This window comes from Gigantopelta aegis, chromosome 14 (assembly GCF_016097555.1).
Source record: "Gigantopelta aegis isolate Gae_Host chromosome 14, Gae_host_genome, whole genome shotgun sequence".
In the NCBI taxonomy this organism is placed as follows: domain Eukaryota; kingdom Metazoa; phylum Mollusca; class Gastropoda; order Neomphalida; family Peltospiridae; genus Gigantopelta; species Gigantopelta aegis.
In genome coordinates, this window is record NC_054712.1 from 19,495,148 (window position 1) to 19,508,831 (window position 13,684).

The window sequence follows — 13,684 nt, forward strand, 5'->3', positions numbered from 1 at the left end:
GCATAAGGTTTACAGTGTTCAAGACTACAACAGGTACTGACCATCAAGTTCATTCAGTGTGGTATGAAGGAAGGAAATGTTTTATTTAACGACGCACTCAACACATTTTATTTATGGTTATATGGCCTCAAGACATATGATTAAGGACCACACAGATATTGAGAGAGGAAATCTGCTGTCGCCACTTCATGGGCTACTCTTTCCGATTAGCAGCAAGGGATCTTTTATATGCACCATCCCACAGACAGGATAGTACATACTACGGCCTTTGTTACACCAGTTGTGGAGCACTGGCTAGAACGAGAAATAGCCCAATGGGTCCACCGACAGGGATCGATCTTAGATCAATCGCGCATCAGTGTGGTATGTGTTTGTGGACGTGACTGTGGAGAAGACATGCAAGTCTCACCTTGAGCTTGGCCACTACGGGTATTGACACATCAAGCATCTCCACCAGCTTAGCTGCCTGATCACGGAAGTTCTCAGCAAGAGGCCCAAGTTCTTGATTTAAAGTGACATCATCTGCAAGCAGTACAAGTCATTGGAATTACGAATTTAAGTACCAGCTACCACACACACCCATAATGAAATTAATACCAATGCAGGTACTAAAACTTGTACAACAAATGTTTACAAAAGACATTTTCAACATGTCATGTATATGTTATGACTGGAGGGATTACCTTTACAATAATCAGTCGAAGACTTTTATTTCAAATTCAAAGATCAATCCTTAAGTATTTTGTCAAACTTACCACAATCACACAAATTAACATACTCTGTTAGAAACTATCTTATTATAATTGTTTCATAAGGAAAGAAAGAAAGAAAGGAATGTTTTATTTAACGACGCACTCAACACATTTTATTTACGGTTGTATGGCATCAGACATATGGTTAAGGACCACACAGATTTTGAGAGGAAACCCGCTGTCACCACTACATGGGCTACTCTTTCTGATTAGCAGCAAGGGATCTTTTATTTGCGCTTCCCACAGGCAGGATAGCACAAACCATGATCTTTTGTTGAACCAGTTATGAATCACTGGTCGGTGCAAGTGGTTTACACCTACCCATTGAGCCTTGCGGAGCACTCACTCTGGGTTTGGATTAAAAATCCCATGCCTCGACTGGGATCCGAACCCAGTACCTACCAGCCTGTAGACCGATGGCCTAACCACGACGCCACCGAGGCCGGTGTTTCTGTTTCATAAGGAAATGCAGTAAATACTCAAATCTAATAAAACTACAATAACAAGCATTAAATATTTATTAGCGACAAGTCTGCATTGTTGTGCAGCTTCCACTTCACAAGAAGCGACATATACCATGTAAAAATATCATGTGACATGCTGCAAATGTCAAAATCTGGCACCACACATATACATACAAGTACACCGAAGAATCTAAGCCTCCCTCATATTAAAACTGTTTATCCTCCTTTGTAGGAGATATCGCTGCCACTATAATTTGCGATCTCCTATGATATTCTCCTAGGAGATACCGCTTCTTTTTGTTATGTCACTGCGTATGTTTCAGCGCTAAACCTATCATTAGTGATGTCAATCTGCTAGTTAACTAGTCTATGTTGTGACATTCAACCCACATTACTAACATTGTTTACAATTGTCGCAAATGAAAAGAATGATAATGGATAATAACAAAATAGCCCCTCTCATATCTTGTGATATAATTTATTTAGGGCAAGATGTATCCCAGTGGTAAAGCACTCACTTGATGCGCAGTCGGTTTGGGATCGATCCCCGTCAGTGGGCTCATTGTGCTATTTCTCGCTCCAACCAGTACACCACGACTGGTACATCAAAGGCCATGGTATGTGCTATCCTCTCTACGGGGTAGTGCATATAAAAGATCCCTTGCTGCTAATCGAAGAGTAGCCCACAAAGTGGCAACAGCGGGTTTCCTCCCTCAATATCTGTGTGGTCCTTAACCATATGTCCAACGCCATATAACCGTAAATAAAATGTGTTGAGTGCGTCGTTAAATAAACCATTTCCTTCCTTCCTTCATAATTTATCAACACTCACTGATAACAATACATCATCTATAATACCGTTCATCTCCAGAGAACTTATCAAGGAGACTATTATAATAAAGTCAGTATAAAGATAATCTTAGCAGCGACATCAGTTTGTTTGTTTTGTTTAACGACACCACTAGAGCACATTGATTTATTAATCATCGGCTATTGCATGTCAAACATTGGTCATTTTGACGCAGTCATAAAGAGGAAAACCGCTACAAGTTTTCAATTAGTAACAAGGGATCTTTTATATGCATCAGCCCACAGACAGAACAGCACATACCACAGCCTTTGATATGCCAATCATGGTGCACTGCCTGGAACGAGAAATAGCGAGTGCTTTACTACTGGGTTACATCCTGCTCCAATGACATCAGAGAACTGCATATGATGGAGGACAAATAACAAGCATGCATATTATACTACAGTGTAGGTAAGCAGTACATCATCTTTAATACCCTGCTCATCTCCAGAGAACTTATCCAGCTGGGTTACTGAAGCAATGGGGTACGGAGTTTCTTGCAGCAGACTCTCGAGCCTAAACCGACACAATCCAGTTGCAAGCAGTGTATACGCCGGCCGAGGCCAGTTAGTTCCAGTTATCTGAACAACAATAGCTGCTGTTCCAATTGGATGGACGCTTGAAATATCATCATCCTACAAGAGACAAAGCAGAAATAATTATATACATGCACAATACTATCTCAAATAGGTGGAAAACAGTGACACCTCAATAATCCACACTCCAGTAGTCTGGAAGCTAGAGCTGGGCGGTATTCAAATTTGAGGTTCGGTATTGGTATCGGCATTTTTGGGGTGATTTACCTTGGTATCGGTATGGTATTCGGTATTGACACAATATCAATATTGATATCGAGCAGTATTTTTGGTACACTCTGCTTTAAATGCATGCTTGAATTAAGGCTCACCCGCTAATTTCATCTAAATAAAATTAAATGCCATACACAAGGCTCTCGTCTGATTTATACCCAACCCATTGTGCATTCGTTAGATATATTATTAGTGCTTTACTAAATGGCAGGAAACATTTTTCAATACCGAAATTTCAGTATTTTGAAATTTACTCAGTACGGTGAATTGGTATTGACATGATACCGATACCAAACAGTATCAGGGTTCGAAACTCGCCAAAAAATATGGTGGCCCAAAAAAAAATAATGCATGTTGGCAAATTATGGTAAGCAAACCACGAGCAAGATTTTAATGTGGAATATAAATATTAATAGTGGCTCATATGTTATAGTTCTAAAGAAGATATTATTTGGGCGACTACCGCCATTATTTTTTAATAATTAATTCGCCCAAACGGGACATTGGTCGAATTTGGCGACCTGGCCACAGGCCGTTTCGAGCCCTGCAGTATATACACGGTATACCACCCAGCTCTACTGGAAGCCCCGCATTATGGTCAGAGGAAATACAAAATGAACTGTACACTCAGTAAATGTGTTTGTTAATCCAGATATTCAGCTTTGGAAACAGGTTGGCCATTATGCAAAACTAAATGTAAAAAACATAAAGACAATTTACTTCACTTGACCAGATGTAATTTCTCATGACAGATCATTTAATTAGAAACATAGTATAACTTCCTCCGAGAAGACAACATACACATGCCTAAATAGCAGCAAAAGGTCTGCCTTGAATACATGCCTACCTTACATAAAGGCCTGTTTCTGCTATTGTAGTTTTGTCAGGTTAATGAACATGTTATACACATCAGTCTCGTTGCATGGTGAGAACAGGAAAGAAAATGGAATTTTAATTTTTCAGTGAGGTAAAACGTTTCCATATAGGTACAATAATAAAAAAAGTTTGGAAGCCTATGTTACAAGATGACCTTACATGCATGCATGTTAAATAATTTCAGATGAAAAAGATAGACGCCTGCCTTAAATAGAGGCCAGCCTTGGATATAGTGGCCGAGGTCTCAGAGCATCACAAAAAACCCCACCAGAAGACTGTTCAAGTATTTATAGTATATAATTTTGACAATCCCAAGAAATAAAAATGTCACAAAAGTATAGCCTTTAAATTGAAAGAAAAATGTTGGGACAAATAAATTTTACAATTCAAAATACAGTTAAGAAATGACTGAGAAAACTGAGTGGAATATGAAACGGTGTTCGACGGTGTACTAAAATACAATTCTTAAAATATACATGTACATGTAGATGTACAATTATTGTTCTTCAAAAGATTTTAATATTTTTGGGAATACAAATGTATTTTTTCTTTTTTTATATAAATATGTATTTGTTTCTTAATTTCTTTTTTCATTGGTTTGCCATTCAAGGGAGATACGTCTGCAGGCATGATTCAGTTTGTACTAAATAAATTTGTTAATGCGGACACTTTTGGCCTGTTCTAGACACCCGCACCCATGTAGTGTGCGCTACAACAGCTTGTTCTTAATGTGCAAGTTAAACACTTTTGGAAAACCATTCTGTCCGGATTAATGGGATTCCACTGTGAAAACAAAAGTTTGATGTATAATATTATATGATGTACTAAATTACTGTACATTTTTAAGAATGGATGTCTCACGACTAAAATATATATTTATCAATTCATTAGATAAAGTGAGAAATACTGCCAGAACCCATTTATATCTTGGTCAGAAGAAAATTTCTCCAAATTGTCTATTAAACTTCTAAATTTTATAGATACCTAGTTATTTTGTTTTAAAAAATCTATTATTATATGAAATTATTTCACCAAATTAAAATAAAATTCAAATTTGACAAGTGCCAGAACTAGCCCTGTCTTACCTCAATATCTCTGCTGGGGTCCTTAGGGATCACACCAATCACTGTGCTGCTCAGTGTACTGCGGCCAAGCAGACGGCTTTTCACCATGTTCATACTGCAATATGATAAAATGGAAGGAAGGAAATGTTTTTGTTTAATGATGCACTCAACACATTTTATTTATGGTTATATGGCATCAGACATATGGTTAAGGACCACAAAAATACTGAGGGAGGAAACCTGCTGTCGCCAAATCATGGGCTACTCTTTTCGATTAGCAGCAAGGGATCTTTTATATGCACCATCTCATAGAGAAAGAAATGCACTCAACACATTTTATTTATGGTTATATGGCGTCAGACATATGGTCGAGTACCACACAGATTTTGAGAGGAAACCCGCTGTCGCCACTACATGGGCTACTCTTTCCGATTAGCAGCAAGGGATCTTTTATTTGCGCTTCCCACAGGCAGGATAGCACAAACCATGGCCTTTGTTGAACCAGTTATGGATCACTGGTCGGTGCATGTGGTTTACACTTACCCATTGAGCCTTGCGGAGCACTCACTCAGGGTTTGGAGTCGGTATCTGGATTAAAAATCACATGCCTCAATTGGGATCCGAACCCAGTACCTACCAGCCTGTAGACCGATGGGCTAAACACTACGCCACCGAGGCCGGTCATCCCATAGAGAGGATAGCACATACCACGGCCGTTGATATATATACCAGTCGTGGTGCCCTGGCTGGAACGAGAAACAGCCCAATAGGTCCACTGACAGGGATCGATCCCAAACCAACCGTGCATCAAACAAGCACTTTATCACTGGGCTACGTCTCACCCTGATAAAATGGAGCATCAACACACATTTAAAATACCTCTACAATCATCAGATTCAAACATAATAATTACATATATATATATATGTAACTGATACACTGTTCAGACAGACCTGTCAACCTTCCTGGATTCCACAGGAGACCTCCGGTATTTGATAGTCTCCCGTTCTCCTCCCGGGAGGACGTTTCTTCCAGGAAATAAAAATGTTCAGAGCATAAAAATAATTCAACCTATCATTGCCGTGTAGCTATTGCCACCAAGTTTTGCCATATATAAACTAAACTTGATCAATCCAATTTAGGCCTAATAACGCCTCTGACTTGTAAAATGTCTCTACAGTAGACTACATTTGTATGCAACTATCACATGTATCATCATCATCCATTTCCGTACATACAGTCTTTCCAGTCAATGCGGTGGTCATCCTGTTTTTAATATGACAAAATGCATTTACCATATTTTTAAAAACGAACATGCGTCTGAGAAGAAGGAAATGTTTTAACGATGCACTCAACATTTTTTTTTACGGCTATTGCAAGGGATGTTTTATATGCACCATACCAGACAGCATAGCACATACCACAGTCTTTGATATACCAGTTGTGGTGCACCGACTGAAACAAGAAATAGCCCATTGGGCCCTACGACTGGGATATGTCCCGCCCTATACTAAACATTATATGTACAAATGTAGGTGATAGACCCTAGTCTTAAAAACTATAATGGCATATTTTTCACTACTACTATTAGAGCTGTTTTTAATAACAGAGATCAGACATATTACTTTTTATTGTTTAGATCATCCATACAGTCTTTCCAGTCAATGCGGTGATCATCCTGTTTTTAATATGACAAAATGCATTTACCATATTTTAAAAAACGAACATGCGTCTGAGAAGAAGGAAATGTTTTAACGACACACTAAACACATTTTTATTTACGGTTATATGGTGTTGGATGCATCTGAGAAGCAAGGGTTATGGAGTCGATTTCTAGTCTATTTTTAAGGGTAGTTCACCATTTCAAACACACAGATTCTAGCTTCTTTCACTCTGTTGTAACTTTGCCCAAATGTGTTACAGGTTTGTAGGTTAACCAAACTTTTTAATGGGTTGAAACATGGGTCGACTTTAATGTAATATTTTTTTTAATTTGAGATTTTTTTTTAAATAGTGTGCGTTCAATCAACACAGCTCTCCTGCTTGCTCTTCACTAAAGGTTGACAGGTCTGTTGAAAGGGGGATTCTGTCAGGTTTCTTCCTCTAGTGTGTGTATTGGTGAATAATTAAATTTCTGTTACATTCATTACAACGTAACGTCATCCGATTGGTCCGGACGTAGCAACGGGAGTTTGTTCATTTTTTGATGAACGTAAAAATTACGTCGTCAGGGAACGTCATATGTGATGACGTCATTTTATATGGGCAAGTTGTCTTAATGAGCGTTATTGTTTATGGATAAAAAATAATTCAAAATAAAGGATGACGTTTTAGTGTTATTATTAGCATGTATCATTCAAATTTAATTACAAGTATTGTCTGTTATTTCTTTTACGTTCATCTGGGTATGAACAAATCATCCGCAAACTTATGTGAGAACGGCTTCGCCGATTCACACAGTTTGCGGATGATTTTTTTTGTTCATACCCCGAAGAACGTAAAAGAAACAACAGACAATCCTTAATTAAGTCTGTGGAATATTTGTTATCAGAAAACTCATAGGATTATTGTTGTAATGGAGAAGGAAAAAATTAGGAAGGAAATATTTTCTTTAACGACACACATTTTATTTACGGTTTATATATGGTGTCAGACATATGGTTAAGGACGTCACAGATATTGAGAGAGGAAACCCGCTGTCACCACTTCATGGGCTACTCTTTTCGATTAGCAGCAAGGGATCTTTTATATGCACCATCCCACAGACAGGATAGTATGTACCACGGCCCTTGTTACACCAGTTGAGGAGCACTGGCTGGAACAAGAAATAGCCCAATGGGCCCTACAACTGGGCTATGTCCCACCCTATACTAAACAGACGGGATAGTATGTACCACAGCCTTTGTTACACCAGTTGTAGAGCACTGCCTGGAACGAGAAATAGCCCAATGGTAATGGAAAAGGAATGTACATCCAATTCTGACAAGTTGTCTCTGACCCAGAGAGGATTACGGTATAACATCCAAATGTCAGTCTATTATAGTCCATCCCATCCTTATACGAAAGTGTTTAAATTGTTAATAATTTCAGTTTGGTTTGATGTAAGAAGAAAAGTAAGTGTTTTGGAAATTAATAAAATAAATAATAATATTTTTGTGTGCAAGTTACAAAACAATCGGCTCAGAAATAAATAACTTTTAGTAAATTCCATAGTATGAAAAAATTAACTGTTCCCTAGCTATATGGGAAGGACTATTATAGCTCTCGAACTGCATATTAGCCTCTGTACGCTACCAGGACTAACATTAGATAGATTCTACTAGTATATTATTTTTTAATAACCATATTTAATTTATTGGTAAACAATGTTCAGGTGCAAATGAATGTACTCACTCCCCCATATATTTTGACACCCCCCACCCCACATGACAGTTACTTATAGTAGTCTAGACCCCCAATCTGCACAATTTCCTTGTTCATTTAAGTGAACTATCTGCTGACACGCCTCAGGTTTATGTTTGTTTATCTAAACCTATAGTCTGTCCAATAGGGAAGCCTTTTTTTCATATGGAATTTACTATAAAATATTTATTTATGAGCAGATTGTTTTTTAACTTGCACACAAAAATGGGTTTTGTTTTTTTGTTATTTCCAAAACATTTTTACTTTTCTTCTTACGTCAAACCAAACTGAAATTATTAACAAAAAACTATTTTGTAGAAGGATGGGACGGACTATACAGACTTAGTACAGAACTTGGTCCTACAGGCTACACTAGTTCATCAAGATTAACTTTGGCTAGCTTGCACTTGTAGCCAAAGTTAATCTTGATGAACTACAGGCTATACTGGCTACGGTAGGCTAAATAACAGACGATACGATTGTTGTTATGACATTTTAACAACTGTGACAACACAATCTCTGTAATATGCATACTTTCTAGTGCTCTTGACCGGGATTCGCATAGACGATCCGGGTAGGAGAACATTGTCTGCAACCATAAGCAATGGCAAGCGCCTGGGAATTTTAATGGGCGACGCCATTTTCAATGCGAATTTTGTCGAGGTCGAAGTTCGATTTTAGCCGAAGAGGATAATTTCTACGGAAATATACGATGCATTCCGAATGGTAAAGAAAAAGGTTATTTCCGTCAAAGTCACATGACTTACGGTAAACACAAAATATGTCTTGTCACTTTGACATTGACGCGATGATGTTTACTCAGTGTGTTTTTCTCGTGGACGTCTGATGCGTCTTGTTAATCGAATATGGAAACATCATTGCCAGTTGAGGTATGTTATTAATGTATGATCTCCATATATACGGCTCAAATGAACGAAAAACAAGCAGTTTGCAAAAAGGCACCAAAATAAAACCCACATTAGACATACGGTAGTGGTAACAGCAGACCGAATTTGATGACCGAGTATAGTTTCTTCACTGTAGGCCTTTTTAAAGTTTTAACATGGTAACGCATTGAAGACACAAAAACATATTTAAGATGGTTCGTAAATACACAATGTTTCAAATGTAGTTTAATCTTTTATTATTATTTCAATTTACAAAGTATGAATTTAATAAAGTAAATTAATTTAGATTTTGAGGTGAAATGTTTTGAGGTCAGCATGTTTTAACTTAATTTGGGCTTGCTCATTTTGGGCACACTCTTTACCACCTCAGCTTTGGTGCAATCTTTGTCCGAAGGGACGTAGTAAATGTGTTTTTTACTACGTCTGGATCTTTTTACATACCCTAGATATATAGCCTGTGCACTAGTGCAATCTAAAACCATGAATGTATAAATTTAACTAATTTAACTTGCTAGACTAATGAGTATTTCCTTATTAGCTCAGTAGAATACAGCCCTGGTTGAAATCCTCAAAGTATGTGGTATGGTGTTAAGATACATTTTATTTGAACATTTTATGTATAATTCCACTATATGAAATTTAAGCTCAACATTGTCAGATTGTTTCTTGTGATTGTTATTCCACTTGCTTTAACTTTATTTTATTCTTATTTCAGGTTATTTCGCACATTTTCAAATTTCTTAATGTGTCCGACCGAAAGGAAGCGTCCCTTGTCTGTGAATCTTGGTATCAAGCCTCGTTAGATCCAGCTCTACAAAAGGATTTGGTTGTTCATTTCTTTACTTCAGTCCTGTCTGAAGATGTTACCAGACGTCTAAGCCGCAGACGTCTGTCACATCTAGTCCTCAGTCATGTTGGAAATTCATCCCAGTCGAAAGAGATTTTACTGCGATCCTGTGAAAATCTTGCTGGCAACTTGCAGAATTTGTCACTAAAAGGATGTGACATCACTGAAACCTTCTTCGTGAAGCTTCTTTCCCAGTGTAAAGATTTAAGGCTTTTGGATCTCACCAGCTGCAACTCTTTGTTCATGTCTGGGAGGATTCTTGACAATAACACCGACATTCAGATTTTAAAAAAGTCTTTGAAAAATGTCAGGAAACTCAATTTGTCTTCAATCAGGTTCCTGTCCGATGCATCTTTTAACAGGATTGTCACCGTGTGTGAGAATGTGGAGGAGATCTCCCTGGCCTCAACCCAGATCACCTTCAGTAACAAGACCTACTATCCAAAAGGAACAACGGTCTGTGCAAATTCAGCTGTCCTTACATTCCAGAATATCTTGACATTCATTAAAGCAAACGCTTCACAGATCAAGTCACTTAATTTAAGTCGCACCGGTATCAGTGATGATTATCTCAGCCAGCTCACTATGATAGATGGGCTCCATTTGAAGACATTGATTTTAATCAACTGCAAAGATCTTACTGATGTGGGCATCACTACTCTTTGTACCCATCAGAGATATCTGGAGCAACTGGATTTCAGTTACTGCACAAATGTTTGTGATGGTAGTTTTGTTGCCATTAGCAACAATCTACCACAACTTCAGTCTCTGAAAGTGAGCAACTGTCCACAAATTACAGACAAAGCAACACATATGCTGAAATATTGCACACAATTGGAGGAGCTGGATCTTTCTGGGTGTTCCCATCTTGGGAGTAAAGGTCTCATCGAAGGATTGTGTAAAGGCCGCCAGTGTCATCTAACCACTTTAAATTTAAGCTGTTGCAGTTTATTGACCGACACGTTGGTCTTAGAACTGTGCAACAATGCTTCACATCTTACTGACCTTGACCTTGGATCCTGCTTTCATTTGACTGATCTCAGTGTACATGCCATCTCAAAAAATCTCCGGCAGTTGCGAACATTACGACTGGCCTGGTGTAAAGAAATCTCTGATCTTGGACTTCTTGGGTTCAAATCTACTGAAAGTGAAAATGGGGACACCCATGCTGATCACGGAGACCATGATCAGTGCAGATGCACTCGGCAGTACCATAGTAACATTTTCAAAAAACCATCAGGAATATTGAAGGAAAAGAAGTTATCTGTCGGGGATATCGAAGAACTTCAAAAAAGCACAGAAATGACCTTTCAGCTGAATAGCATCACTGGCCTCAAGACACTGGACCTGATGGCATGCTCAAAGCTGACTGACACTGGGCTGCGTGCAGCTGTTAGGTTCACAGAACTCCAAGTGCTCAAGCTTAGCATGATTCACAGCCTTACTGATGCTGGTGTCATTGCCATCGCAGAAGCAAATCCAAGTCTGGAGGAAGTCCATCTGGCCCAGTGTGCGAACATTACAGATGCCAGCATCAAGTGTCTCACGAAGAGATGCTCAAGACTTCATCACCTTAACATCTCGAGCTGTGACCAACTGACCAGTCAAAGCATCAAGTATATCAAGGAATACTGTCAGCAGCTACACCACCTTGATGTGTCATTCTGTAATGGAATAGAATATGATGCTGTTGAAACCTTGGAATCAGGCTTGAAGAGTCTACATTCGGTTCACAAACGGTTGATTGGAGGGGCATGTTAACTACATTTAAAATTATTAAAATTAATGCCATGTTACAAAAGCATCAGGCACATGTGCAGGAGTGGGTTTTGGGGGTCAGAACCCCTCGAAACCCCCCCCCCCCCCCCCACTGCTCAAGCAATTTTTTTTTTTTTTTTGTAATGCATTTTACGGATGTAAAGAAATCTCTGATCTTGGAAATCTGCTGAAAGTGAAAATGGGGACACTCATGCTGATCATGGAGACCATGATCAGTGCAGATGTACTCGGCAGTACCATAGTAACATTTTCAAAAAACCATCTGGAATATTGAAGGAAAAGAAGTTATCTATTGGGGATTATCCCTAGAATCTTCGCTCATCATAGTCTTGATCCCTACCTGCATAAATATCTGCACATGCGCCTAACCAAATGATACCATTTTTAGCTGGTTTTAGATTTTGTTTTTGTTTTGGCTAACATCTGAAGTTAAAAAGTTCAGTTCATTAGCAAATTAACACACTAATTCTGTTTTATTAACAATAATGAGAAAAGAAGTCTTTGTTTGGTGGTGTCCCAGAATATTTAAAAGTGTAGTTGTTGGGAGTCAAACCTATGGATTTTCTGTAGTGAGAAAACAAAAAAACCCAATGCATAATAAAAAAAAGTGCAAATAGTAATAGAATCTATCACCGTTGTGAGGTATAGATATGGCAATTCCAACCCAAGGGACAAAAACATTTTGTCCTGAGGGTTGGAATTGCCTTATCTATACCTCACAACGGTGATTGATTCTTTTTCTTGCCCATTTAATTTCAGTAACAAAACATTAATTTTGTAAGCGACAGTTTGTTTATTGTAGAACGAGATGTAAACATTTTACCTACAAACACATTTAATCATACGTGGGGTAAAAATATATATAGTCCACCTCATGCAACGACATAAAAACGTAACAACTTACCAATAAATATAAAGTTGAAAATATTAATCTGGTTAAATATTTTTAAAACAATGATACAACATGAAATGGAAATTCTGAAAACCATGAGTTATGACATCAATTGTTGTAAAGCATGAGTTGTGACTTAACGCGTATGTAGAAATCGTATGTAGCCCTCGGGCCAGACAGATTTTTCTAGCACCGTGCAAAAGCTGGGTAACCCTGTCCAGTTGGCAAGAAAACTGTAGGTTTCATTTGAAAACTATATTTGTATGTATTAGGATTAGGCTATCAAATGGTTGATATCCAATAGTTGATGATTAATTAATCGGTGTGCTATTAGGCAGTTGTTAAAACTTGTATATTGTTAGTTAAATATACGACTCCTGTGGTTGTGACAAATTGATGCATATTATACTATTGTTCATATTCAATTTGTTTGTAAAGACCAAATTATTTATTTACACAAGTTTCCTTTTAATAAATATATTTTCACTTTGATGCAGTGTTAAAATTTCGATATTGTTAGTCAAATATATGACTCCTGTGGTTGTGACAAATTAATGCATATTATACTATTGTTCATAATCAATTTGTTTGTAAAGACCAAATTATTTATTTACACAAATTTCCTTTTAATAAATTTATTTTCACTTTGAAGCAGAGGTCAGATTTGTGTTTGTTAATAAAATCAGATGTAGTGTTTTGACATGGTTTCCTTGGTAACAGTGATCTCACATGATGATTGACTATGTTCCACTTCCTGCTCAGTGGGTCACATCAAAAAGACAGTTTGTCATTTCCGGATATTTAGGATGAAGGACTCTACAGGTGGCCTCGATCTAAAAGTGTTTGATCTTAATCTCATGCAGTCTGAATAAATTAAGAAATTAATTTTTTAGAAAAATATATATATATAAGTAAGGTTGGGTTTTCATTTGTTTGTTTTTTAATCTTCATTATTCCAAATACGTGGGTGGGACGTAGCCCAGTGGTAAAGCAATCGCTTGTTGCATGGTCGGTTTGGGATCGATCCTCGTCAGTGGGCCT

General features: G+C 37.8%; 2 protein-coding genes across 2 annotated transcripts in view; one reads left to right on the forward strand and one right to left on the reverse strand.

The window, feature by feature from the left end:
* LOC121388664 (lon protease homolog 2, peroxisomal-like) overlaps window positions 1-8,862 on the reverse strand; it is a 41,838-nt gene extending 32,976 nt beyond the window's left edge. Inside the window, exons 1-4 of the mRNA XM_041520105.1 lie at window positions 8,752-8,862; window positions 4,837-4,930; window positions 2,503-2,701; window positions 410-522 (exon numbers count right to left, since the gene is read on the reverse strand). Of these exons, the coding sequence (XP_041376039.1) occupies window positions 410-522; window positions 2,503-2,701; window positions 4,837-4,930; window positions 8,752-8,858 (513 nt within the window). The 5' untranslated portion in view covers window positions 8,859-8,862. The remainder of the gene's footprint in view (window positions 1-409; window positions 523-2,502; window positions 2,702-4,836; window positions 4,931-8,751) is intronic.
* Window positions 8,863-8,984: 122 nt separating this feature from the next.
* Window positions 8,985-12,434, forward strand: LOC121389051 (F-box/LRR-repeat protein 2-like). Its single transcript, XM_041520665.1, has 2 exons — window positions 8,985-9,107; window positions 9,841-12,434. Exons 1-2 carry the CDS (start codon window positions 9,084-9,086, stop codon window positions 11,731-11,733), a joined length of 1,917 nt encoding a protein of 638 aa, XP_041376599.1. The 5' UTR covers window positions 8,985-9,083; the 3' UTR covers window positions 11,734-12,434.
* The last annotated feature ends 1,250 nt before the right edge of the window (window positions 12,435-13,684 follow it).